Here is a 27,021-nt window from a genome sequence, read left to right on the forward strand (position 1 = left end):
TTTATCTTAAGCTGGTGCTGCATAGATCACTGGATGGCAGTGTAATAATGTGGCTATAAATTTGTGAAGATTTTTGGGTTCTGACTGGAATAACCCAACCATAAAAAGAGATTGGCTGGCATTAGTCGATAAGAAATTACTGTCAGTCTTCATGGATGTGACAATGGAACTGTGGCTATGTAAGATAATGGATGACTATTTTTAGAGACACTTATTGGAATATTCTAAGACAAAAAGGCACATTGTCTGGAACCCATATTAAAATACTGCATCAAAAAGAGGGTGGAAGAGAAAGTGGAAGAAAAAGAAGGCATAATGAAGTCAGAGTGGCAAAATGCTGATTAACTGTGGATCTGGGTAAGGAGTACATAGCGATTCACTGTAGTCTCCACCCAGAATCCACAATTCTACATTACAACATCTCGCAGACCATTTTCAACGAAGTCCTGTATTTTGTGTTTGAGATCACTTTTTCTTTGATGTTCTGTAGCTGTCACTATCCTATATCCAGAGAAGGCTTTTTCAACATCTTATTTGGGAAATCTGATAAGCTTCCTTGCTGAACACTAGTATTTTTCAGTAATTCTGAGAATTTCTCAGCTATCATCTCCACCCTTATTCTGCTTCTCTTTGGGGACTGTGATTACTGGTGGCTAGACATCTTCACCGCATCCTTCAGGTCTCAACCTCTCTTCCGTGGCCCATCTCTTTGTTTCTTTGAGTTACAGTCTATAGAATTCCTGCACTTCCTTCTTGCAACTCACCAGTTCTCTTTTCAGCTGTTTGTTTCATCTATCCATTAAGCTTTTCCAGAAAATTATGTTTTTGTTTCTAGTTTTAGTTTTTTCAAATCTGAATGATCATTTTTTAGAGTATTAATCCTTAACTCCCAATTTCAAACTTTTACAAAGTTTCTTTAAGCACAGTTAACATAGTTACTCTATATTCTTTTTTGAACATTTAAATGTCTTTGTTATGTGATTCTATTGCTTCTGCTGGCTTTCAAATGTGTTGTCATGAACCTTGTGTTTTATGACTTTTTTTTACTGTGAGCTGCTCATTTGGGGGGATTTTATCTATTTGAATTCTCTGAGGTCAGATTGAAGACTTCCGGAGGTGATCTGCATGCTGCCTGACTTTACCAGCAATCTTGGACCACTGTAAAGTAACTTCCAGGTTTGGGCTGTTTCATACTACACCAACATTTATTCAGACTCCAGCTCATGTGGCAGCTGGTTGATAGCTGCCAAGTCTCTGGGAAGTTATACTCCCCGCACCCCCACCCCGAGGACATGAGAGCTGCAGATCCCTGCTGTCCCTTTCGGTGTCCGGAGTTTCCACTTCAACCTTACTGAGGGTGTCGTCACTTACAGTCCCGGCATTATGTGCAGACCCCATCCTGGGCTAGGTTGTATCTTGTCTACCAGGATCAGAAGAAATCCCTGCAGCAAATGCTGACTTTCAAGCCCATATATTTCTCAGGATTCCAACTTTCAACTGGTTTTTCACCACTACGACTTATTCCCTTTCATGCCATCTCAGTTATACACTTTAAAACATTTCATCTTTGTTTTGAGAGAGAGTTTTGCTCTTGTTGCCCAGGCTGGAGTGCAGTGGCACATTCTCGGCTCACTGCAACCTCCACCTCCCAGGTTCAAGCGATTCTCCTGCCTTAGCCTCCCGAGTAGCTGGGATTATAGGCGCGTGCCACCATGCCTCGCTAATTTTTTGTATTTTTAGTGGAGACGGGGTTTCATCATGTTGGCCAGGCTGGTCTCTAGCTCCTGACCTCAGGTGATCCAACCACCTCGGCCTCCCAAAATACTGGGATTACAGCCATAAGCTACCATGCCAGGCTTATTTTTTAATTATCTAGTAAATTCAGTTGTTTCCCTTGGAGGAAGGAATAGTTAAGGCTATCTAGTCTGCTGGACCCCTAGAAATCAATGTGGATATTTCTATGTGTAAAGGAAGTGAAAAAAGACACTGATCAAACAGCTTCAGAGTATGTGCATTTTTTTCAAGCCACAAGGAATTCTTTTTCTTTTTTTGTTTTGTTTTGTTTTGTTGTGTGTGTGAGATAGTCTCGCTCTGTCACCCCGACTGGAGTGCAGTGGCACGATCTTGGCTCAATGCAACCTCTGCCTCCCTGGTTCAATCGATTCTCCTGCCTCAGCCTCCCAAGTAGCTGGGACTACAGGTGCCCGCCACCATGCCAGGCTAATTTTTGTATTTTTAGTAGAGATGGGGTTTCATCATATTGGCCAGGCTGGTCTCGAACTCCTGACCTCAGGTGATCTGCCCGCTTCGAACTCCCAAAGTGCTGGGATTACAGGTATGAGCCACTGCACCCGGCCTCAAGCCACAAGAAATTATTTCTATGTAAACTGCTAGGAATTTGCTCTAATAATCAAATTAATTTTTGTCAGCTTCACAAAACAGTGTCCTACGGTAACTATCTGAGGAGGCACAGACCTCCCCAGCACTTTCTGGAGAGCAGCAGCAGCTCTCTTCACTACCAGAGTCTCTCTGGGCACCAGGTTTAGGTGGGCTGGACAGCATCCTTCTTAACCTGAGGCAATGTTCTTGTAAAAGACAGAGGAGAGGCTCTAGATTTGAACCTCTGAAGGGTGGGCAGACTCTCAGGTGGAGATGGGGAGGCAGTGCTGCGAGAGATGCCAGAGGAAGGAAGAGGTACCAGAAGGAAGCCTGGTGGCACTACCCAGTGGACTCAGACCTTGAAACAGGATAACTGACCCCCCACCCCGCCCCCACCCCTCACCCTACCCTTTCACCTCGCTGCCTCTTCTCAGAATAGATACCTCCCCATGGCTTGGTGCAGTGAAGCTTGAGGAAGTCTGTGAACCCCCTGAAATGACTTACAATTGTATGTATGTAATTTTTTCTTTTCTTTTTGAGATAGGGTCTCACTCTCTTGCCCAGGCTGGAGTGCACTGGCTCACCACAGCCTCAACCCTGAGCTCAAATGATCCTCTTGCCTCACAGCCTCTTGAGTAGCACGCATCATCACTCCTGGTTAATTTAATTTTAAATTTTTTTGGTATAGATGGGGTCTCCCCATGTTGCCCAGGTTGGTCTCAAGTTCCTGGGCTCAAGCGATCCTCCCACTTTTGGCTTCCCAAAATCCGAGGATTACAGGTATGAGCCACCATGCCCAGGCTATATGTAAATTTTTCCAAGAGGGTCCATCAACTTGAGAATGAGATAAAGACCAATGCCAGTGCTTACTGTATTTGTTTCAAAATGTAGTTTTGCCACTAAGAAAGCACCCAAAACTAGATGCTCAGCCCTCTCGCCATGTGATGCCCTGTACCACCTCTGGACTCTTCAGAGTCCAAGTCTCCACCTGCAAGAAGGCTCTCACCAGATGTGGCCCCTCAAATTTGGACTTCTCAGCCTTCTTAACCATAAGAAATAAATTCCTTTCTTTCTTTAAAGAAAGAAAGCACCTAAAACTACCACCCAAATACATATAAGTATTATTTAATACTAAAGTTTAAGTGACGATGAAAAACTCCACAGATGAATAGTAAGAGTCAAGGAAGCTTTGAGGGCTTATCTCTGGAACGCATGGTCTCCTTCCAAACTGTGGGGGCACTGAGGCTGTTGAGAATTGACCACAGCCTACCTGTAACCATACTTCTGTACCATGCGCCTTCCACCCAATATGGTGATTCCTCTTTTGAGAGGGCCAGACCCATCTGTGTGTCTCTTTTGTTAGGACTGCCAGATCCCCATTGGCAAGGATGGGGACAGGGCCTGTCTTGAGACTGCAAGCAGATCCTTAACTCAGTGCTGGCTTATTGGGTGAATGCATGCATGCATGCATGCATGAATGAATGAACGCCACTGGGCTGTAAACAAGCTGTTCTCTACAGCCTTCACGCTCTTCATGGGCATTTCACCTAATAACAGCTCTGTCTACAGCAACAAAAGAATGAACAACCTAGGTAGGACACTGGAGATTTCTCTGTCTCCTTATAAAGGCACATACAGGTGCTCCCCTCAAACTCCCCCATGCCTCGTTCCCTGGGCCTCACGGTCCTCCAAAAGGTACTTCCGTGAGGTGACACCTGGTTATCAATCCACCCAATGCTCTTATCCAGTGGCAAAGTCCAGAGGAAAGACAAACAGGAGAGGAAACAGGTCCTCTCCCACAGAGGAGAGGGGCCTATGACAGTGTGTGGGGGTGTGACAGCGAGGTCGGCATACAAGCATGAGAAGCTTCCTCTTGCCACATGCTTCTCTTCGGTTCATCCAAACAGAAAGAAAAACACACGTTTTCTCTCTTACCAGAGTGCCAAGGAAGGTGCTGATGGAGCGTGCGGCTTGGCAGAGGGCGCCGTACTCCTCAAGCAGGAGGGAGATGAACTGGTGCGCTTGCGGTGGACCCTGCAGGCCAGATGGTGCCTTCACCTTGGCCGCAGCTGACAGCTGCCGGAGCAGGCGGACCTTCATCTCCAGCACGTACTCTCGAGCTTGCTGTTCCAGACGCTGGTACAGCTGGTAGGGGTCCCTCTCACAGAGCCTGCACAGAGAAGAGAGTCACCAGGACCTGCCTACCAGGGCCCGTGGGTGCTGTGATGTCAGTGAGCATCTCTTCTGAAGTCCTTCAACAGGTGACCACCTGTGGATGATCACACAGTCATCTTCCTCATAACCCCCTGTGAGAGGCACAATCACCCCACCTAACAGATGGAGAATCCGCAGCACAGAGTGTCACCAGTGAGCTAACAGGAAAAGTGACAGTTATTGAGCTTCCTCTGTATGGCACAGTTCATGCACATGCACTAATTGTTTGCTGCGTGTAGGTTCAGTGCCTGCTTTACAGATGGGACATTCTGGCCCACACAGGTTGGGTGAGTTGCATGAACTCACACAGCTGGAAGAGCATGCTACCACCTCTCAGCAGCTGGCCCCAGACAAACACACTCAGACACGAGGCTGGGGACAACTAACTCCTTTAAAGGCTTATATGTTAACAAGTAAAAACCACTGATCCCAGTAGAGGTGCCACCTGGCTGCAGATCTGGGGCAGCCTGCTCTTTCCTTCTTTCTACAGGCTCAGTGTACAATCCAAACGGGTTTGTAACAGGCTTATCAAAAGAGGAAACTTTAGACACGGTTTATCCTTTTTTAAAAATTATCCCACCAAAAAAGCAATAAAGGTGTGTAAAATAAAATCTGTAGGCTGAAGGCTGGGCGCAGAGGCTCACACCTATAATCCCAGCACTTCGGGAGGCCAAGGAGGGCGGATCATGAGGTCAGGAGATCAAGACCATCCTGGCCAACATGGTGAAATCCTGTCTCTACTGAAAACAAAACAAAACAAAACAAAAAAACCAAAAAATTAGTCGGGCGTCGTGGCGGGCACCTGTAGTCCCAGTTACTCAGGAAGCTGAGGCAGGAGAATGGTGTGAACCCAGGAGGCGGAGCTTGCAGTGAGCCGAGATAGCTAGCGCCACTGCACTCCAGCCTGGGCGACAGAATGAGACTCTGTCTCAAAAAAAAAAAAAAAAAAAAAAAAAATTTGTAGGCTGAAGAGTAGGAAAAAAATAATACATGTCCCATGACTAAGCCACAAATGCAATGAACATTTTCATGAATTTCCCTCCAAACTTTGGGACAATCGATTTTTTTTATTGACACAAATACGTGTATGATAATCCACATCTTAAAACTTATTCTACAGTACTGGCATTGCTATGGTTAAATTTAATTGTATTTTAATCCAGGAGCCTCTAGATGGAAACCTAAAACCACTGATGTAGTAACAACAATTCATCCACAACCCATCACCAGGATAAACCAGTTTGAGTTCATCACTCTAATAAAAATGAGTTGTAAAATGTATTAAGCTACAGCTCCTGGATTTTACATAGTAAATCCTTTCACCTTCTACATACCATATTATGTCAAAAGAAAAGAAAGTTGTCACCTGTTCTATTTTTAAATTGCCATACTACCTAGCTAGGCTGTAAAAGACAAGTGCCAAGTAAAATCTTGCAATGGAACACGTGAAGTCTTAAGGAAAATGTGGATTAAAAAATAGTGTAGATGGATGGGATTCCTATTATGGTTAGTACATTTCAGATAGACATTAATTTTTTTGAGTATGACAATTTTAATTTCAACTACTAGTATAAAAAACTGTCCTCTGAAACAGAATGCATTTCATCTGCTAGAAGAAAGCCACAGAAGAGTCAAATTTTGACAGAGACAACCAAACTCAGAAGCAGACTGGACACCCACGTCACTGTTCTCTAAGCATGTCGGACTTATATCCCTTTTATTTATTTATTTTATTTTTTTGGGTCTATTTCTGTATTTTATAAATTTAAGGAAATAACCACGTGATAATTTCGCAAACAGATTTTTTTTAAGTTATATAAAAAGGAGGCATGCCGGGCGCGGTGGCTCACGCCTGTAATCCCAGCACTTTGGGAGGCTGAGGCGGGTGGATCACGAGGTCAGGAGATCAAGATCATCCTAGCTAACGCGGTGAAACCCCATCTCTACTAAAAATACAAAAAATTAGCCGGGCGTGGTGGCAGGCGCCTGTAGTCCCAGCTACTCGGAAGGCTGAGGCAGGAGAATGGCATGAACCTGGGAGGCGGAGCTTGCAGTGAGCCGAGATGGAGCCACTGCACTCCAGCCTGGGTGACAGAGTGAGACCCCGTCTCAAAAAAAAAAAAAAAAAAAAGGAGGCAGCAAGGCTGGGCGTGGTGGCTCACGCCTGTAATCCCAGCACTTTGTGAGGTGAGATCGAGACCATCCTGGCTAACACGGTGAAACCCCATCTCTACTAAAAATACAAAAAATCAGCTGGCGTGGTGGCGGGTGCCTGTAGTCCCGGCTACTCAGGAGGCTGAGGCAGGAGAATGGCGTGAACCCAGGAGGCGGAGTTTGCAGTGAGCCAAGATTGCGCCACTGCACTCCAGCCTGGGTGACAGAGTGAGACTCCGTCTCAAAAAAAAAAAAGGAGACAGTGATATGCTGAAGGCGCTATGGAAGCTCATTCGCTAACTCACACACACATCCAACAGATACTAGCACATCAACCACACACTGGCTGCTACTCTAAGGTACTAAAGTTGCAACGTTAATAATCTGTGAAGTCATAGGTTTGATGTGAAGGTTATACATTTTTTCCTAATACTCATTAGGAAACTTAACTTCCTTTGTTGTTTCTTTGTTTTTGTTTTTGGAGACAGGGTTTTACTCTGTTGCCCAGGCTGGAGTGCAGTGGAGCAATCCTAGCTCACTGCAGCATTGAACTCCTGAGCTTGAGAGCTCCTCGTGCCTCAGCCTCCCAAGCAACTGAGGCCACAAGTGTGCTTCATTACACCTGGCTAATTTTTTTATTTTGTGTAGAGACAAGTCACTATGTTGCCCAGGCTAGTCTTGAACTGTTGGGCCCAAGAAATCCTCCCAAAGTGCTGGGATTACAGATGTGAGCCACCATGCTTGGCTGGAAACCTAACTTCTAATAAAAGCACATACCACAGAGAAGGACCTCTTGCAATACCGGTGGTTCACAGGTCAAACCCTGAACATACTTGGCTGAATTCAATGAGTTAACCTAATCTACGGCTAATCACTATCCTTGCCTCCAGGATAAAATCTACTGCACAGCAAACATCACTTTGTAAAACTCCCGGCTGGGCACGGTGGCTCACGCCTGTAATCCCAACACTTTGGGAGGCCGAGGTGGGTGAATCACAAGGTCAGGAGTTCAAGGCCAGCCTGGCCAAGATGGTGAAATCCCATCTCTACTAAAAATACAAAAATTAGCTGGGCGCAATGGCAGGCGCCTGTAATCCCAGCTACTCAGGAGGCTGAGGCAGGAGAATCACTTGAACTCAGGCGGCAGAGGTTGCAGTGAGCTGAGATTACAACCACTGCACACCAGCCTGGGCGACAGAGTGAGACTCTGAGGGGAGGCAGAAAAAAAAAAAAAAAAAACCTCTCCCAAATGTGATGCATTCAAAATGTGAGAAAGAAACCCAAATGAGAATCAACCCACGAAATGGCCATCTCAAATCTGTTGCTTTCATTTGAAACATTTCAAAAAACATAAAAATACGTTACGTCGCTGGGCACAGTGGCTCACGCCTGTAATTCCAGCACTTTGGGAGGTCAAAGCAGGTGGATTACGTTTGAGACCAACCTGACCAACATGGCGAAACCCAGTCTCTATTAAAATACAAAAATGAGCTGGGCACGGTGGTGGGCACCTGTAATCCCAGTTACTCGGGAGGCTGAGACATGAGAATAGCTTGAACCTAGGAGGCGGGGGTTGCAGTGAGCTGAGATCACACCATTGCCCTCCAGCCTGGGTGACAGAGCAAGACTCCGTCTCAAAAAAAAAAAAAAAAAAAAAAAAAAAAAAAAAAAACTATAAGGAATAAAAAAAATTATGGCCACCTCAAATTCTGTGTGGTTACTGAGCATAAGGTATCTGCTGAAGAATGGCTGCGGCATCAAGACAAACAGCCACACAGCCAGGCATGCCTCGGCTGTCTCGGCCGAGTCTAGACGTGTATGTGTCTAGGCACATACACGAGCTACCCAACCTCACAGAGCCCCATTTTCTCACTTCGTAAATGGGCTAACTCTGCCTTTCTCCTTGGGTTGATAAAGGCAAGAGTGCTTGTAAAAGTACTCTGCATCATCCCTGGCACAGGGGGACTCAGAAAGGCAGGTATTATCATCAGTCTTCACACAAACAAGTGACAGAAACATTTCTTGTGTAATTACTCAGGCAATAGCGTTTCATCGGAATCAGAAAAATTCAAGATGTCTGGCCTAGGGGGTTCGCTTTTGCCAGTCCATCTGCTGCAGACTCTACAGGCACCAAAGGCTGAGCAAGCCCAGCTGAGCACTGTAAGGAAAGCCCATCCTGAAAGGAGTGGCTCCAAGCGCAGCAGGCAGGGCAGGGGTTTGCACAGGGCCACAACAGGAAGGGGTGGTATGTACCGATCCACGAGCTCCTTTACTCCCTCCTTGTCAGGCACCAGAGACTGGTCCTGGTCATCTGCCAGCGGCGTCCCTGCCTGGCGGTAGATGCAGCGCACCGTGTAGCGCACTTCTGACCAGTAGTTCTGCAGCTGCTGAGGTTCCCGGTCCGCCTCTGCCGAAATTTCTCTGTGAGACAACACAGGAAGGTTAGAAACTCACCACAATCTGCTGCCCTTCCTGACCTAGCACACTGTCCTCAGAGGACCTCCCAGACTCTTGTACCTTGCCCAGCTCCCAGGAGCTGGCAATCAGGGTGATGGCATCCCCAGCACAGCTCCCAGGGTGCACTCTGCGTTAAGAGCTTAGCCACTGCACAGATGACAGGAGCATCTGCGGCTACTGTCCATAATAAGGGTACCCACATCCCCACTGCTGATCTGGCCTTCACCTCCAAGGTACCTAATGGGCAGCCTTGCCCCCACCCTTTGGCCCCCACTTGGCTACATGCATTCCTTCCTGAGCCAGAGCACAGAGCATTTTTAGATCTGCTCCCAGTAATCCCAGCACTTTGGGAGGTGAAGACGGACTAATTGTTTGAGTCCAGGAGTTTGAGACCAGCCTGGGCAACATGACAAAGCCCCATCTCTACAAAATACACAAAAATTAGCTCCACATGGTGGTGCGCACCTGTAGTCCCAGATACTGAGACTGAAGTGGGAGAATCACTTGAGCCTGGAAGGCGGAGGTTGTGGTGAGCCGAGATTACGCCACTGCCCTCCAGCCTGGAGGACAGAGCCAGACCTCATCTCAAAAAAAAAAGACGAGCTCCTGGGCTCTCCCCTCAGCCACTCAGCGGCAGCCAGTCAGGCCCACCCCCATCATTCCTCTCATTCACTAAGGCTGCTCTTAGATTCTGATTATTTAAGGACTCCCCCTCTTGTTGTGAGGATGCTTCCTAGTGCCAGTTCCTCAAGAGCGGGAGTTTTTGTCTTACTCATCTGGATCTTTCTCACAATAGCGAAGCAATCGCCTTTACTCTTGTTGCTGTCTGTCACATTAGCCCAGTTTCTCGGTCCAGCTGCAATATGCAGGTCTGCACGTCACTGTGGACAGGTGTGAGCAACGTGGCACACACGTCACATACCTGCGCTCACTGCAGGCCTCGCACGAGCATGCGGTGTCCGAAGGCAGCGTCTGTGCACCCAGAGCGAGCCTCCCACCACTGCCGGCCTCCGGCTGGGAGCCACCAAGCGAGGAGTGAAGAAGAAAATCTTGGCTCTGCTTTAAAAAGAGAACAGAATAGACCAGTTATGTTAAAATGTTCAAGGCATCAATTTTTTATTAACTGCTCAGGAAAATGCCTTTTACAAAACTGTAAAACCTAGACATTGAAAAGAAACTATCTTGGCTGGATGCAGTGGCTCACATTTGTAATCTCAGCACTTTGGGAGTCTAAGGTGGATGGATCATTGGGCAACACGGTGAAACACCACTGCTACAAGAAATACAAAAAATAGGCCGGGCGTGTCGGAGCCTGCCTGTAGTCCCAGCTACCCAGGAGGCTGAGGCGTGAGGGTCATTTGAGCCTGAGAAGTTGAGGCTATAGTGAGCCGTGATCATCCCCCACGGCACTTCTGCCTGGGTGACAGAGACACTGTCACACAGACACATGCACACAAAAAGGAAACAATTCAGCTGGGCATGGTGGTTCACACCTGTAATCCCACCACTTTGGGAAGCCAAGATGGGAGGACCACTTGAAGAGCCCAGACGTTTGAGACCAGCCTGGGTAACATAGCAAGACCTCGTCTCTATTTAAAATTTTTTTTAAAGTATAAAAATCAATTGATATTAAATTTAAAAACGAACAGTTTTACTCCCAGTGTCCTAATCAGCACACATGATGATCACTTCAGTGGGCACCTCTGGTGCCCATGGTCGCCTGAGACAGCACTTGGTAGAAACCTAGTGGCCTCTCTGAGCCTAGCATCAAGCAGCTGGGGCAGAGGCCTCTCCGTCCTGGGGAATACCATAGCCTGCACTGCCTGTTCTGACTGAGGAACAAGGAGGCTTAAGAGAACACTTGGCCGGGCACGATGGCTCACGCCTGTAATCCCAGCACTTTGGGAGGCCAAGGCAGGTGGATCACCTGAGGTCAGGAGTTCAAGACCAGCCTGACCCATGTGGTGAAACCCATCTCTTCTAATATAAAAATCAGCCAGGCGTGGTAGTGCACGCCTGTAATCTCAACTACTCAGGAGGCTGAGGCAGGAGAATCGCTTGAACCTGGGAGGCAGAGGTTGCAGTGAGCCAAGATCGCGTCACTGCACTCCAGCCTGAGAAACAGAGCGAGACTTTGTCTCAAAAAAAAAGAGAACACTGGGCAAAGACCTTCCTATGTCCCATGCCCAACAGTAAGCACCGAAAAGATTTCACCAACAACAACTAGAGAAACACAACATAACCTTAGGTTCCTCCTCCTGCTCAATCACCCACCCATCTGGCACCGGGGCTTCTTCTAGAACAGGTCCTGAGAAGGACTCTGCTCCTTGGGAAAAGGGGCTCAGGTCTCAGAGCTGAGGGTGCCCACAGGGTGATGCAGGGTGCTAGAAAGGCTTCCCCAGGCTCACGATAGGGGCTGCCAGCTCCATCATCATTGCGTCCCCCTGATCCCCACAGCCTGAGGAAGAGAATCACAGTCACAAGAGAGACTTCCAGAAAGGAATTCACCTAAGTCATGAGTATTGCACTATTCCCACTCTGCTTCCCACAAGCAAAAGTGTGCTCTCCTTACCAACCCCTCCCCCAATCAAGCATGAAGCCACTGAGACAAGCCCTCAGAGAGACAGGTGGTGGCGTACAGCAAGGAGCCGGGGGTTCACCCTGGGCTGGACTTGGCCAGGTCTGTTCAGAGGCTTGCACCACCACAGTCTGCTGCTGAGCCAAGCACAAGGAAACTCCTAAGGGCCTGTGGTGGGTGCTGTGGAGTTGGGACACAAAGACACTGGTGCAGGCCTTGCAGAAAAGACCCTGCAGCAGAAAAGCCTGAGCATTGCTAAGTGGGCAGAGGATTAAGACAGCAGGGGACCTAGCTCAGCTGCCACCAGCACACAGAAGGGCAAGAGCTTGTGTCATCCTGAAAGAATCCCACCCCAAACAGGTCCTGCTGGGAAGCTGACCCCAGAATTACACCATGAGGGAAGGGGGGCAGAGTGCGGGATGGCAGTGGTAGGCGGAGAGGGGCAGGCTGGTTGTGCCACACAGTGACTCAACCAGACAGTCCAGCATTAAGTCCCTACCGAGGTCTCAGAAGTGCCAAAGGTCTGAATGTTTTGCTCTGTTCTGAATGTTTGTGCTCCCGCCCGCCCCTGTTCATAAGTTGAAATTTTAACCCCTAAGGCAATGTATCAGGAAGTGGGGACTTTAGGAAGTGATTAGGTCATGAGGACGGCGTCTTCGTGAATGGGATTAATGTCCTTTTATAAAGGAGGCCCCGGAGAGCTGTCACATCCTTCCACCGCATGAGGACAGTGAGGGCACCAGCTATGAACCAAAGCTCAGCCTTTCCCAGGCACCAATCTGCCAGCACCTTGATCTTAGACCTTCCAGCCCTCCAGACTATAAGATATAAATGTCCGCTGTTTATAAGCAGCCCAGCCCGTGGTATTTTGTTGCAGCAGCCTGAGCACATTACAGCAGCCTCCCCTAAGAAAGAGCCAGCAACCACTGGGCCACCCATTAGGACCATAGACCTAGTGCTAGTGGGCCAAAAAGAACCCGAGACAACCCAGAAGAGAACAAAGACCCCCAAGTCTCCACTCCAGAGCCCCTTCTCCATCCTGGAGGAACAGGGCAGGCATAAGGAGGCAGGACATACACCACTGCCCTCTGCCCGTGGGGACTCCTGCCACCACTTAACTTGAGGGAAAGAGGCTTTGGATTAATTAGATGAGACATTTAGGTTTCTTTTGTTTTTGGTTTTTTTTGGGAGACAGGGTCTCGCTCTATCACCCAGGCTGGAGTGCAGTGGTGCAATCTCGGCTCACTGCAACCTCGACCTCCCACGCTCAAGCAATCGTCTCACCTCAGCCTCCTGAGTAGCTGGGACCATAGGCGTGCGCCACCATGCCTGGCTAACTTTTTGCATTTTTGGTAGACACAGGGTTTCACTATGTTGATCAGGTTGGTCTTAAACTTCTGAGCTCAAGTGATCCACCTGCCTTCGTTTCCAAAAGTGCTGTGATTATAGGCGTGAGCCAACACGCTCAGCCACATTTAGGTTTTTATGTAGACTGGACCTGAGTACCTGAAAATGAGGCTACTCCCATACCAAAAGTGGCTGGAAGGCCATGGAGTTCTGATTGATGAGGCATGGTAGGACAAGGAGACGGCAGTGGTAGAGGAGGCTGTTTCCTAAGCGGGTCCGTTCCCTTCAACAAGTAAGGTTCACAGTCTCCTCCATCCCACAGCCATCTAACAGCAAAGTTGTCCACTCCACCTCAATCCTAAATACCTCCACAATCCACCCATTCTTCCTCCACTGCTTCTAACCCAGTCTAAGCCATCATCACCTACCTCTTGCCTGCACAGCTGCACTGCCGCTCTCTAGTGGCACACCTATTTCCACATGTACCTGCTAATCATCCATTCTCCAGGCAGCAGCAGAGTGAGATCACAGAGCTCCCAACATAAAACCTCTGTTCTCCTTAGGAGCAAACACTGTATCACTCCTCTGTTAACACAGAGGAGCAACACTGTATTTCTTACCACAGCTTTCAAGGTTGCTCAGGTCAAAGTTCTGCTTTTAAGTCACTGCCCTTGTTCCCTTTGACTTGTACCCTTAAGCCCATGAGCCTCTGAATGGCTTCTGGTAGACTGTAGAGTGCTGTCCCATTAGGTAGGCCTTAGCAAAAAGATCACCTACTCAGGGAGGCTGGTTGAGCCAACTGATTTTTTTGCCTCTCAACTCCAAATCCAGCCTTCTTCACCACACTTACAAGGAAGGAGCTGCACCTTATAAACATTTCTCCTCTGCCAGCAGGTAGGTACAATGTGTGGTCGTGTGGGTGGAAGGCACTACAGGGACACTGAAGAAGGGGTCTCCCTCCAGGTTCCTGTGCTTTTCTCATCTTGCTCTTACCCCGAGGCAGCTCCTCGTCAGTGGTGTGCAGGGGACTGAGACACGAGCACTCTCCAGCACTCAGTCCCAGCCCACAGGACCTCAGGGAGCCTCTCTGCTACCCAGTGGGGCATAACAATACTCCCTCCATGTCAGGGCCTCTTCCAAGTTTGTTCCTTTCTCGAGTCCCCTCCCTAAGCTCCCGTTAGTGGCTGCTCCCTCAATCTGCCCTGGCCATACTCTTCAGCGTTCACTTTACAGATCTGGGTGGCTGACCTCTTGCTACTTGTTAATTACTTTGAGTTGCACTCTTCTTGCCCAGGCTGAAGTGCAATGCTGTGATCTCGACTCACTGCAGCCTCCGCCTCCTGGGTTCAAACGATTCTCCTGTCTCAGCCCCAAGTAGCTGGGATTATGGGAGCCCACCACCACGACTGGCTAATTTCTGTATTTTTACTAGAGACGGGGGTTTCACCACGTTGGCCAGGCTGGTCTCCCAACTCCTAACCTCAGGTGATCCACCTGCCTCAGCCTCCCAAGGTGCTGATTACAGGCGTGAGCCACCGCATCCCACCACTTGTTAATTATTCTTTATGTTAAACACGTGCTTGTTGTGACTATGGGTGCAGTGCCCATCTCCTGAGCTCTGGCTTCCCCATCAACCTAAACATCCCAGTTAATCCCTATTAAACTGCTATCTGAAATCCTGGTGTTCTACTCGCGTTCTTGTTTTTTTATCTGTCTTCAACACTGGAAAGTCAGTTCATGAGGGCCAGAACCTATCTACTCGCTCACTATGGTACATCAGCACCTATGATGATGGCTGGAATGCAGTACACTCAGAAGAGCAATCAAGAACTTGAAAGTAACATTTCCTGGAGACGAGATGAAGGTAAGTCTTAAAATAGGGTACATAATGACTACATATTAAATCCTTAAATGTGTCCCATTATAGCACTAACTATATACAGATTTAACCTCAGTCATGTTTCACCCAAGTCTAACACAATTTAAAAGAAAAATAACAAAATCCAACTATTAACAATGTAAAATTCACAATGTCCAGCATCCAGAAACAAAACCAAAAGCAGGACAATGACTCTTAAGAAGGAGGAAAAGCCAATCTATACAAACATCCCCCAGGCCAGGTGTGGTGGCTCATGCTTGTAATCCCAGCACTTTCAGAGGATGAGGTGAGTGGATCACTTGAGGTCAGGAGATCGAGACCAGCCTGACCAAGATGACAAAATCCCGTCTCTACTAAAAATACAAAATTTGGCCAGGCATGGAGGCACAAGCCTGCAATCCCAGCCACTCGAGAGGCTGAGGCAGGAGAATCGTTTGAACCGAGGAAGGGGAGGTTGCGGTGAGACTAGATCGTGCCATTGCTAGATCGTGCCATTGTACTCCAGCCTGGGTGACAGAGAGAGACACTATCTCAAAAAAGAGAGAGAGAGAGAAAGAGAGAGAGAAAGAGAGGAAGGGAGGGAGGGAGGGAGACAAATTCCCCAGGCCAGGCATGGTGGCTCACGCCTATAATCCCAGCACTTTGGGAGGCAGAGGCAGGCAGATCACCTGAGGTCAGGAGTTTGAGAGCAGCCTGGCCAACATGATGAAACCCCATCTCTACTAAAAACACAAAAATTAGCTGGGCAGAGTGGCACATGCCTGTAATCCCAGCTACTGAGGAGGCTGAAGCAGGAGAACCATTTGAACCCAGGAGGCAGAGGTTACAGTGAGCCGAGATCGCACCACTGCACTCCAGCCTGGGTGACAGAGCGAGGACTCCATCTCAAAAAAATAAAAAAGGAAAAAAGAAACAGATCCCCCCAAAAACAGAGAAGATACAACTAACAGTCAAGAATCTAAAATTGGCAATTATAAAGAAACTCCATATGTTCAAGAAACAGAGGAAAAATAAACACGATGGGAAGAGAAACTGAAGATGTCAATAAATAAATAAATAAAATGAAACTTCCAAAGCTGAGAAATAAGATATAAAAGAAAAAAATACACTAAATAGACTTGGCAGATTAAGCAGATCAGAACACCAATAAACCTGAACACAGGCAATAAAAATAATCCAGGCCAGGCACGGTGTCTCACGCCTATAATCCCAGCACTTTGGGAGGCCAAGGTGGGTGGATCACCTGAGGTCAGGAGTTCGAGACCAGTCTGACCAACACGGTGAAACCCCACCTCTACTAAAAAATACAAAAATTGGCCAGGCATGGTAGCGCACACCTGTAATCCCAGCACTTTGGGAGGACGAGGGTGGGCGGATTACCTGAGGTCAGGAGTTCGAAGTCAGCCTGACCAACATGGAAAAACCCTGTCCCTACTAAAAATACAAAATTAGCTGGGCATTGTGGCACATGCCTGTAATCCCAGCTACTCAGGAGGCTGAGGCAGGAGAATCACTTGAACCCGGGAGGCAGAGGTTGCAGTGAGCCGAGATCACACCATTGCACTCCAACCTGGGCAACAAGAGTGAAACTTCATCTCGGAAAAAAAAAAAAAAAAAAAGCCGGACATGGTGGCAGGCACCTGTAATCACAGCTACCTGGGAGGCTGAGGCAGGAGAATCACTTGAACCCAGGAGGCGGAGGTTGTAGTGAGCCGAGATCATACCATTGCACTCCAGCCTGGGCAACAGAGCAAGACTCTGTCTCGAAATTAATTAATTAATTAATTAATCCAAAATGAAGCACAGAAAAGACTGAAAAAATGGACAAAGCATTTGTAGGACAAACTCAAGATGTCTAACATCCCAGAAAAAAAGAGGACTATGTGAAGAAATACTTGAAATATTTCTAAATTTGATGAAACTATAAACTCACACACATAAGCCCACACTCACTACAAGTTCAATTAACCCAAAGCACACTAAACACAAAGCAAAGCACAGAGGCCCGTCACCGTCAAACTGCTGAAAACCAGTGATAAAGTGCAAATCTCAGAAGCAGAGGAACGAGTCACCACCTTACATATGCAGGAGCAAAGATAAGGATGACAACATGTTTCTCCTCACAAACTGGGGAGGCCAGGAAAGAAATGACCAACAACCTCAAATTCCAAACAGAAATATCTTTTTAAAACAAAGGCAAAATAAAAGCTTTCAAACAGAAGCTTCCTTGGCCTACAGGAAATGTTAAAGGCAGTTCTTGAGATGGAGAAAAAATAATACCAAATGAAAAGTGAATCTACACAAAGGAATGGAGACCACCACACATGATAAAGATGTGGGTCAAGAACTTATTTATAAGGTCTTTTTAAAAAGATAATTAGCTATTTAAAGCAAGGGGAAAAAAAACCCCACCACAATGTATGCTGAAGTGTATAATACATGTAAGAAAAATACACGACTACATTAGCACCAGAAATGGTGGTGCTCCAAGTGTACTACTGTGAGGTACTTACACTATATGTGAAGTGGTATACTATTCTTTGAGAGTAGAGGCTGAAAAGTGGAAGCCATAGCTAAAAAATTATAAAACAGGCCGGGCGCGGTGGCTCACGCCTGTAATCCCAGCACTTTGGGAGGCTGAGGCGGGTGGATCACGAGGTCAGGAGATCGAGACCATCCTGGTGAACACGGTGAAACCCCGTCTCTACTAAAAAATACAAAAAACTAGCCAGGCGAGGTGGCGGGCGCCTGTAGTCCCAGCTACTCGGGAGGCTGAGGCAGGAGAATGGCGTGAACCTGGGAGGCGGAGCTTGTAGTGAGCTGAGATCCGGCCACTGCACTCCAGCCTGGGTGACAGAGCGAGACTCTGTCTCAAAAAAAAATAAAAAATAAAAAAATAAAAATAAAAATAAAAAATTATAAAACAAAGAAAAAGAAATATAGGTAGTAAGGTCAACAGGAGACAAAATGAAATAATTTAAAATATTCATAGGCCGGATGCGGTGGCTCACACCTGTCATTCTAGCACTTTGGGAGGGCGAGGCAGGTGGATCGCAAGGTCAGGAGATCAAGATTAGCCTGGCCAAGATGGTGAAACCCCGCCTCTACTAAAAATAAAAAAATTCGCTGGATGCAGTGATGGGTGCCTGTAATCCCAGCTACGTAGGAGGTTGAGGCAGGAGAATCGCTTGAACCCGAGAGGCAGAGGCTGCAGGGAGCTAAGATGGCGCTACTGTACTCCAGCCTGGGCGCAGAGTGAGACTCTGTCACAAAAAAATAATAAAATAAAATAAAATAAAATAAAATAAAATAAAATAAAATAAAATAAAACATACTTCTGACCAACACATGGATCAAAAAATACTCATTTTTAAAAAAAATTTTTTTGGAGATGGAGTCTCACTCTGTCGCCCAGGCTCGAGTGCAGTGGCGCAATCTCAGTTCACTGCAACCTCCGCCTCCCGGGTTCAAGCAATTCTCCTGCCTCAGCCTCCTGAGTAGCTGGGATTACAGGCACATGCCACCACACCCGGCTAATGTTTATATTTTAGTAGAGACGGGGTTTCTTCGTGTTGCTCAGGCTGGTCTCGAACTCCTGAGCTTGGGTAATCCGCCTACCTCAGCCTCCCTAAGTGCTAGGGTTACAGGCGAGAGCCACCACGCCCAGCCATTTAAATTATTCAATTCATTGGACGGGCATGGTGGCTCACACCTGTAATCCCAGCCCTTTGGGAGGCTGAGGAGGGCAGATCATGAGGTCAGGAGATCGAGATCATCCTGGCTAGCACAATGAAACTCCGTCTCTACTAAAAATACAAAAAACAAAATTAGCCAGGCATGGTGCGGGCGCCTCTAGTCCCAGCTACTCGGGAGGCTGAGAGGTGGGAGAATGGCATGAACCTGGGAGGTGGAGCCTGCAGTGAGCAGAGATCGCGCGCCACTGCACTCCAGCCTGGATGACAGAGTGAGACCTCATTTCAAAAAACTTCAATTCATTTAAAAGAAGAGTAACAAATAACAGATGGGAAAAATAGGAGAAAAAATGCAAGATGGTATGTTTAAACCCAAACAGATCAATAATTACATTAAAGGGAAAGAGTATAAATACTACAATTATTAGCAGAGGTCAGACTGGTCTTTAAAAAAGCAAGAGCTCCTAAGCTACAAGAGATGATAAAGAGGTTAAAAAGAAAGGTTGGGAAGACATATTCCTTGTACACACTAATCAAAAAAGGCTAGGTGGCTCTCAGTATAAGACAAAATTTGCTTCACAACAAGGAGTATCAGTAACAACAAAGAGGGAGATGATGATGCTGATGATGATAACGGTGGCATTAATTCAACAATTAGAAATAACAGTGCTAAATGGTAAATACTTTAACAACAAAGCTCAAAATACATAAAGTAGAAATTGAAAGAAATATACCAATCCATAGTTACATTTAGAAGTTTCAGTTGGGCGTGGTGGCTCACGCCTTAACCCAAGCACTTTGGGAGGCTGAGGCAGGCAGACTGCCCAAGCTCAGGAGTTCAAGACCAGGCTAGGCAACACCATCTCTATTAAAATACAAACATTAGCAGGGCATGGTGGCGTGCACGTGTAATCCCAGCTACTCAGAAGGCTGAGGCAGGAGAACTGCTTGAACCCGGGAGGCAGAGGTTGCAGTGAACTGAGATCGCGCCACTGCACTCCAGCCTGGGCACAGAGTGAGACTCTGTCTAAAAAAATAAAATAGGCCAAGCACAGTGGCTCGCACCTGTAATCCCAGCACTTTGGGAGGCCGAGGCGGGCAGATCACGAGGTCAGGAGATCAAGACCATCCTGGCCAACATGGTGAAACCCCATCTCTACAAAAAATACAAAAATTAGCTGGGCGTGGTGGCGCACGCCTGTAGTATCAGCTACTTGGGAGACTGAGGCAGGAGAATTGCTTGAACCCGGGAGGCAGAGGTTGCAGCGAGCCAACATTGCGCCACTGCACTCCAGCCGGGTGACAGAGAGGTGCTCCGTCTCAAAAAAACAATAAAAAATAAAATAAAAACATACTTCTGAACAAAACATGGGTCAATGAACAAATCATAAAGGCAATTATAAAATATTTTGAGTAGAATGAAAACCATTACATATCAGAATTTGGGGGTGCAGCTAAAGGAATGCTTAGACAGAAATTTATAGATCCTGTGTGATTGGTGCAAATTTTAAAAGAAATGTATAGAATTAAACACATTAGAAAAGAAGAAAGGTCTCAGATAAAACAATGTAAACTTCCACCTTAAGAAACCAAAACAGGCTGGTACAAATGCAGTGTTGTTGATAACTAACTGTTCACAACCACTACAGATTTCTTTGTTCCTTCTTGACTCCCACTGCTTCGTTTGACTGCTCTTAAAATAAATAAATAGGCCGGGCGGGGGGGCGGTGGCTCAAGCCTGTAATCCAGCACTTTGGGAGCCGAGACGGGCGGATCACAAGGTCAGGAATCGAGACCATCCTGGCTAATACGGTGAAAACCCCGTTCTACTAAAGAATACAAAAAACTAGCCGGGCGACGCAGGCGGGCCGCCTGTAGTCAGCTACTGGGAGCGGAGCGAGAGAATGGGCGGTGAACCTGGGAGGCGGAGCTTGCAGTGAGCTGAGATCCGCCACCGCCTCCAGCCTGGGCCGGACAGAATGCCAGACTCTGTCTACACAAAAAAAAAAAAATAATAAATAAATAAATAAATAAATAAATAAATAATAAGAGGAATGAAATTAATAAAGAGCAAAATTAACAAAAAAGAAAATGAAAAGCAATTAAAACAAAACATGGTTCTTTGAAAAGATCAGTTAAATTATCTAGCCAGTCTTAGGGGAAAAAAGACAAAACTCAAAAAACTGGTATCAGGAATAAAAAGAAGAGGGAAGCAATCACTATGGATTCTATGGAAATTAAGAAGATAATAAATATTCTGAACAACTTTATGTCACAACATTTAATATAAAATGGGCAACTTTCCTTAAAGACAAAAACTAGCACAGTTCACTAACAAAGAAACAGACAACCTCTATCAAATGAACTGAACTTGTAGTTCAAAATCTTCCCAACAAAGCAACTTCAGACCAAGATAGCTTTACTGGTGAATCCTCCCAAACACTTACGGTAGAAATAATGCTAATTTTACACAAACTTTTCCTTTCCGGAAAATCAAAGAGAAAATACATCCTAGCTCATTTTATTAACGAAGTATTAGCCCAACATCAAAACCACACAAAGACATGAGACAAGAAATTTATAGACTAATATCCTTCATGAACATAGACACAATAATCCTTAACAAAACATTAGTAAATCCAATCCAGCAACCTAGCAAAAAGATAATACATCACAATCAAATGTGGGTTATCCCAGGAATGCAAGGTTTTCCAACATTTTGAAAATCACCATAATTTATTTCATTAACTAAAAAGGAAAACTCTGTTATCATCTCAACAGATGTAGAGAGTATGACAAAAGTTGGTATCTATTCATAATGATAATTCTTAGCTAACTAAAAATGTAAGTAAATTTCCTCAATCTGATCTATACTACATGATAAAAGACCAAATGCTTTCCCCTAAGATCATGAGGAAGAGAAGGATGCCTACTCACACCACTCCTATTCAGTCTCACATTGGAAGACCTAGTCAGTGGAACTGGGCAAGAAAAAATGAAGACATACAGACTGCAAAGGGAGAAACACATTATGTGTAGACGACATGATCATCTACATAGAAAATTTTAAGGAAAGCCGGGTGCAGTGGCTCAGGCCTGTAATCCCAGCACTTTGGGAGGCTGACGCGCGTGGATCACGAGGCCAGGAGTTCAAGACCAGCCTGTCAACATGGTGAAACTCCATCTCTACTAAAAATACAAAAATTAGCTGGGCACGGTGGTGTGCACCTGTAATCCCACTACTCGGGGGGCTGAGAGGCAAGAAAATTGCTTGAACTGGGACCCAAGAGGCAGAGGTTGCAGTGAGCCGAGATCATGCCACTACACTCCAGCCTGGGCTACAAAGCGAGACTCTGTTTCAAAAGGGGGAAAAAAAAAAAGCCAGGCATGGTGGCTCACACCTGTAATCCTAGCACTTCGGGAGGCCAAGGAGGGAGGATCACCTGAGGTCGGTAGTTTGAGACCAGCCTGACCAAAATGGAGAAACCCTGTCTCTACTAAAAATAGCTGGGCATGGTGGCACATGACTGTAATCCCAGCTACTCGGGAGGCTGAGGCAGGAGAATCGCTTGAACCTAGGAGGTGGAGGTTGTGGTGGGCCGAGAAGGCGCCACTGCACTCCAGCCTGGACAACAAGAGCAAAACTCTGTCAAAAAAAAAAAAAAAAGAGGAAGAAAGAAAAGAAAGAAAATCCTAAGGAATCTACCAAAAGGCCCACAGAACTAATAAATGAGTTTTCACAGTATACATGGCCAATATCCCTCCCCTCCAAAAACAAACAAACAAAAAAACTGAATTTCTATGTACTAGCAATAAACAAATATTGAAACTTTTTAGAGTACATTTAAAATAGCAAGAAAATATAAAATACTTTGGGGAAATGTATTTATTTTTTGTAAAGCCAGGATCTCACTATGTTGCCCAGACTGGTCTTAAACTCCTGGCCTCAAGCAATCCACCTGCGTAGGACTCCCAAAGTGCTGGATTACAGGTATGAGCCACCGTGCCTGTCCGGAAAGTTTTTAATATACTGATGTGCAAAGACTATATATATATATTGAAGACTACAAAACAATGCTGAAAATAAACTTAAATGACCTAAATAAATGAAGAGTTTTACCATGTTCTTAGACTTGAAGACTCAATATTGTTAAGGTGTCAATTCTCCCCCAAATTGATCTATAGAATCACCACAATGCCAATTAAAATCCCAACAGGCTTTTCTGTAGAACCTGACAAGCTGGCTCTAAAGTTTACATAGCAATGCAAAGGATCTAATATATCGAAACCACTTTTGAAAAAGAAGAAAGTTGGCAGACATCTACGTAATTTCATGACTTACTATAAATAGCTTCAAGAATCAGGATAGTATGGTACTGGCAAAGGAACAGGTATATATGTAAAGTGGAACATAGCATCCAAAAATAGTTCCATACATACAGGACCAACTGAGTTTTGACAAAGGTCCCAAAGTAATTCAACGAGATAAAATTGTCTTTTCAATAAATCGTTCTGAACAACTGGATATCAATATGCAAAAAAAGATGACTCTTAACCCTTACAACAGATAAAAGCTTCATTCAAGGTGGCTGGCTCACAGAACTAAATGTATATGCTAAAACTATTAACACAGAAAAAAACAAACAGCAAAAAAACCTTTTTTTTTTTTTTTTTTTTTTTGAGATGGAGTCTTGCTCTGTCACCCAGGCTGGAATGCAGTGGTGCAATCTCGGCTCACTGCAACTTCCACCTCCTGGGTTCAAGTGATTCTCCTGCTTCAGCCTCCCAAGTAGCTAGGATTACAGGTGTGTGCCACCATCCTCGGCTAACTTTTGTAGTTTTAGTAGAGACGGGGTTTCTCCATGTTGGTCAGGCAGGTCTCGAATTCCTGACCTCGTGATCCGCCTCCCAAAGTATTAGGATTACAGGCGTGAGCCACCGCGCCTGGCCAGGGCAAAAAAATCTTTATAACCTTGGGTAGCAAAGATTTCTTACATTGAACACAAAAGCACAAAATCATTTAAAAACACAAATTGGATCTGATCAAAATATAAAACTTTTGCTCTTCAGAGGACAGTGCTGTATATGAAAATGCCAGTCACACACTGAGAGAAAATGTTTGTGAAGCCTGTCTAATAAAGGGCTTGTATTGAGATTATATAAAAATATCTCACAGCTCATTAAGACAACTCTATAAAACTGAGCAGAAGATCTGAACAGCCACTTTACCAAAGAGATACAAATGGAAAATAGGTACATGAAAAGATGCTCAAGTCGTTAAGAAAATGCAGATTAAAACCATAATGAAGGATAACACTACAAACCACTAGAATGGCTGGCTATAAGTAAAGACTGCCAGTATCAAGCACTTGGCAAGTATGAAGATCAACTGGAACTCTCATACGCGATTCTCCTGCCTCAGCCTCCTGAGTAGCTGGAATTACAGGTACCCGTCACCATGCCCAGCTAATTTTTGTATTTTTGGTAGAGATGGGGTTTTACAATGTTGGCCAGAATGGTCCCAATCTCCTGACTTCAGGTGATCCACCTGCCTCGGCCTCCCAAAGTGCTGGGATTATAGGTGTGAGCCACTGCGCCCGGCCAGCAAACTCTTTTTTTTTTTTTTTGAGAAGGAGTCTTGCTCTGTCACCTGGCTGGAGTGCTGTGGCGCCATCTCAGCTCACTGAAACCTCCACCTCCCAGGTTAGAGGGATTCTCCTGCCTCAGCCTCCTGAGTAGCTGGGACTACAGGTGCACGCCACCACACCCAGCTAATTTTTTATATTTTTGTTAGAGATGGGGTTTCTCTGTGTTAGCCAGGATGGTCTCGATCTCCTGACCTCATGATCCGCCCACCTCGGCCTCCCAAAGTGCTGGATTACAGGTGTGAGCCACCACGCCCCTAGGCCAGCAAACTTAAACAACTGGTTCAAGTTGGGACTATATGCCTTGATTAATTTATGGGCATAATAATAACTACTGGAGAATCTGGTTCCTTAGTGTAAAATGCAACTTACGTTTTTAATAATATGATATATGAGAATAAAGACAACAATTGCTAATGCCCATAATCAAAATGAAGTCTAAAACATCCTTGAAAACAGAAAAATAGAAACGTAAGACTACTTGCCGAGTAGTCTTCTTTATGACAGGATGCTTGAGTTCAGGGCCCTTTAAAGAAAAAATAATTACCCCAAAGTGCCATCCCCTTACCACATCTCCCACCAGACTAAAATTATTTTTGTTACTTAAACATATGCAAATGTTAAAATGCAACATAACATGTCTTTTAGCCTTTATACAACTATAAAAACTCAAGGTGGTTTAAAGTGAAGTATTTTTAAAATGGTGAAATTCAGCCGGATGCAGTGGCTCATGCCTGTAATCCCAGCACTTTGGGAGGCTGAGGCGGGTGGATCATGAGGTCAGGAGATCGAGACCATCCTAACATGGTGAAACTACGTCTCTACTAAAAATACAAACAATTAGCCGGGCGTGGTGGTGGGCGCCTGTATTCCCAGCTACTCGGGAGGCTGAGGCAGGAGAATGGCGTGAACCCGGGAGGCAGAGCTTGTAGTGAGTCGAGATGGCGCCACTGTACTCCAGCCTGGGTGACAGAGGGAGACTCCATCTCAAAAAAAAAAAAAAAAAAGATGAAATTCAAATTAACAACTGTATTTTAAAGAGACAGATGAATGATTAGCTGAAACCAAATTGTTAAGTTCAACACAGGCTTGGTCCTGACTATTACGGAGCAAGATTTTTTTAGTAAGGCCTGTCCCCTTGCAGGACTGTGCAAAAACGTCTCAACCATCGCATCTCTCTTGCCTGTCTGAATTTCTCCTTCAGGGAGCTACTTCTGGGCCCGAGATAGAATGTTATTAAGCCAACCAATACTCTCCTCAAAGCCCGTGGCAAACAGTGTACCGAGGCACACCAGGACATAGGACTCTGGTGGCAAAGCCCATGGGCATACTGCTGACCTGCCCACAATCTAAACATGCTTCCCACTACCCCTGGTTCACGATCATATTTGGCTGGGTTCAGTGGCTCACTTCTATAATCCCGGCACTTTGGGAGGCTGCGGCAGGCAGATCATCTGAGGTCCAGCCAGGGCAACAGAGGGAGACTGATCGAGCCCAGGAGTTTGAGATCAGCCTGAACAACATGGCAAAATCCCATCTATACTAAAAATACAAAAATTAGCCAGGCATGGTGGTGCGCACCTGTAGTCTCAGCTACTCGGGAGACTGAGGCAGAAGGACTGCTTGAACACGGGAGGTGAAGGCTGCAGAGAATCGGGATTGCACCACCGCACTCCATACTGGGCGAGAGCTACTGTCTCGAAAACAGAAAAGAAAAATGAAGTCCTTTTGATATTTAAAAAAAATTTTTTTAAATTTTCAGGTTAAGATCAATCTACAAGGAGATATAGTAGATCGTAGAAGCACTAATCTGGGAGTAAATCAAGCTGGCTACACCTTACACTCTGCAATTTATGCTGCACGCCCGGACGTGAAGTGCGTTGTGCACATTCAGACCCCAGCAGGGGCTGTGGGGAGTGGCTGCCCTGGTAGTATCTCAAGGTAAAAAAAAAAAAAAAGAATCTGTGTTCATAAAGCAATATCATCACACAGTGAAAGATAGACAAAAAAGAAACAGGCAATATCTGCAACACATATAACCAATAAAGAGCTACTACTGAGTGTATATAAAGAAGTCCCACAAGTCAATAAGAAAAAGACAACCCAAAAGAGATGTGGTTCTCAGAGTATGGTCGGAGGACCCCAATCAGATGGTCCAGCACAGCCTAGAGCCGCAACAAGGTTAAGGCCATGCTATAAGCCTAGTCGCCAACCTGAACATATCATTGATAATTAAGTTCTCTGACAAATTTCAGTGTTAAAGCTATAATGAAGAATTAGAAGGGAAAGCATTATTCTCCAAATAGTAGAAAAAAATCTGGTTGATACCTATGTTAAATATGTATCAACAGACAGATATAAAAAAAAAAAAGTTGGCCGGGCGTGGTGGCTCAAGCCTGTAATCCCAGCACTTTGGGAGGCCGAGACGGGCGGATCATGAGGTCAGGAGATCGAGACCATCCTGGCTAACACAGTGAAACCCCGTCTCTACTAAAATACAAAAAAACTAGCCGGGCGAGGTAGCGGGCACCTGTAGTCCCAGCTACTCGGGAGGCTGAGGCAGGAGAATGGCGTAAACCTGGGAGGCGGAGCTTGCAGTGAGCTGAGATCCGGCCATTGCACTCCAGTCCGGGTGACAGAGCAAGACTCCGCCTCAAAAAAAAAAAAAAAAAAAAA

The 27,021-nt window shown here is 45.8% G+C and overlaps 1 protein-coding gene across 4 annotated transcripts in view; it reads right to left on the bottom strand.

The window, feature by feature from the left end:
• Window positions 1–27,021, bottom strand: part of FAM193A (family with sequence similarity 193 member A) — a 144,454-nt gene that overhangs the window by 104,603 nt on the left and 12,830 nt on the right. For 3 of the 4 annotated variants that reach the window (XM_017863155.1, XM_017863153.1, XM_017863156.1), the window contains exons 2-4: window positions 10,127–10,263; window positions 9,001–9,168; window positions 4,315–4,549 (exon numbers count right to left, since the gene is read on the bottom strand). In XM_017863155.1, the coding sequence (XP_017718644.1) occupies window positions 4,315–4,549; window positions 9,001–9,168; window positions 10,127–10,263 (540 nt within the window). The remainder of the gene's footprint in view (window positions 1–4,314; window positions 4,550–9,000; window positions 9,169–10,126; window positions 10,264–27,021) is intronic. The other variant, XM_017863154.1, reaches the window with a different exon arrangement.

Source organism: Rhinopithecus bieti, unplaced genomic scaffold (assembly GCF_001698545.2).
Source record: "Rhinopithecus bieti isolate Rb0 unplaced genomic scaffold, ASM169854v2 scaffold_68244, whole genome shotgun sequence".
Taxonomy (NCBI): domain Eukaryota; kingdom Metazoa; phylum Chordata; class Mammalia; order Primates; family Cercopithecidae; genus Rhinopithecus; species Rhinopithecus bieti.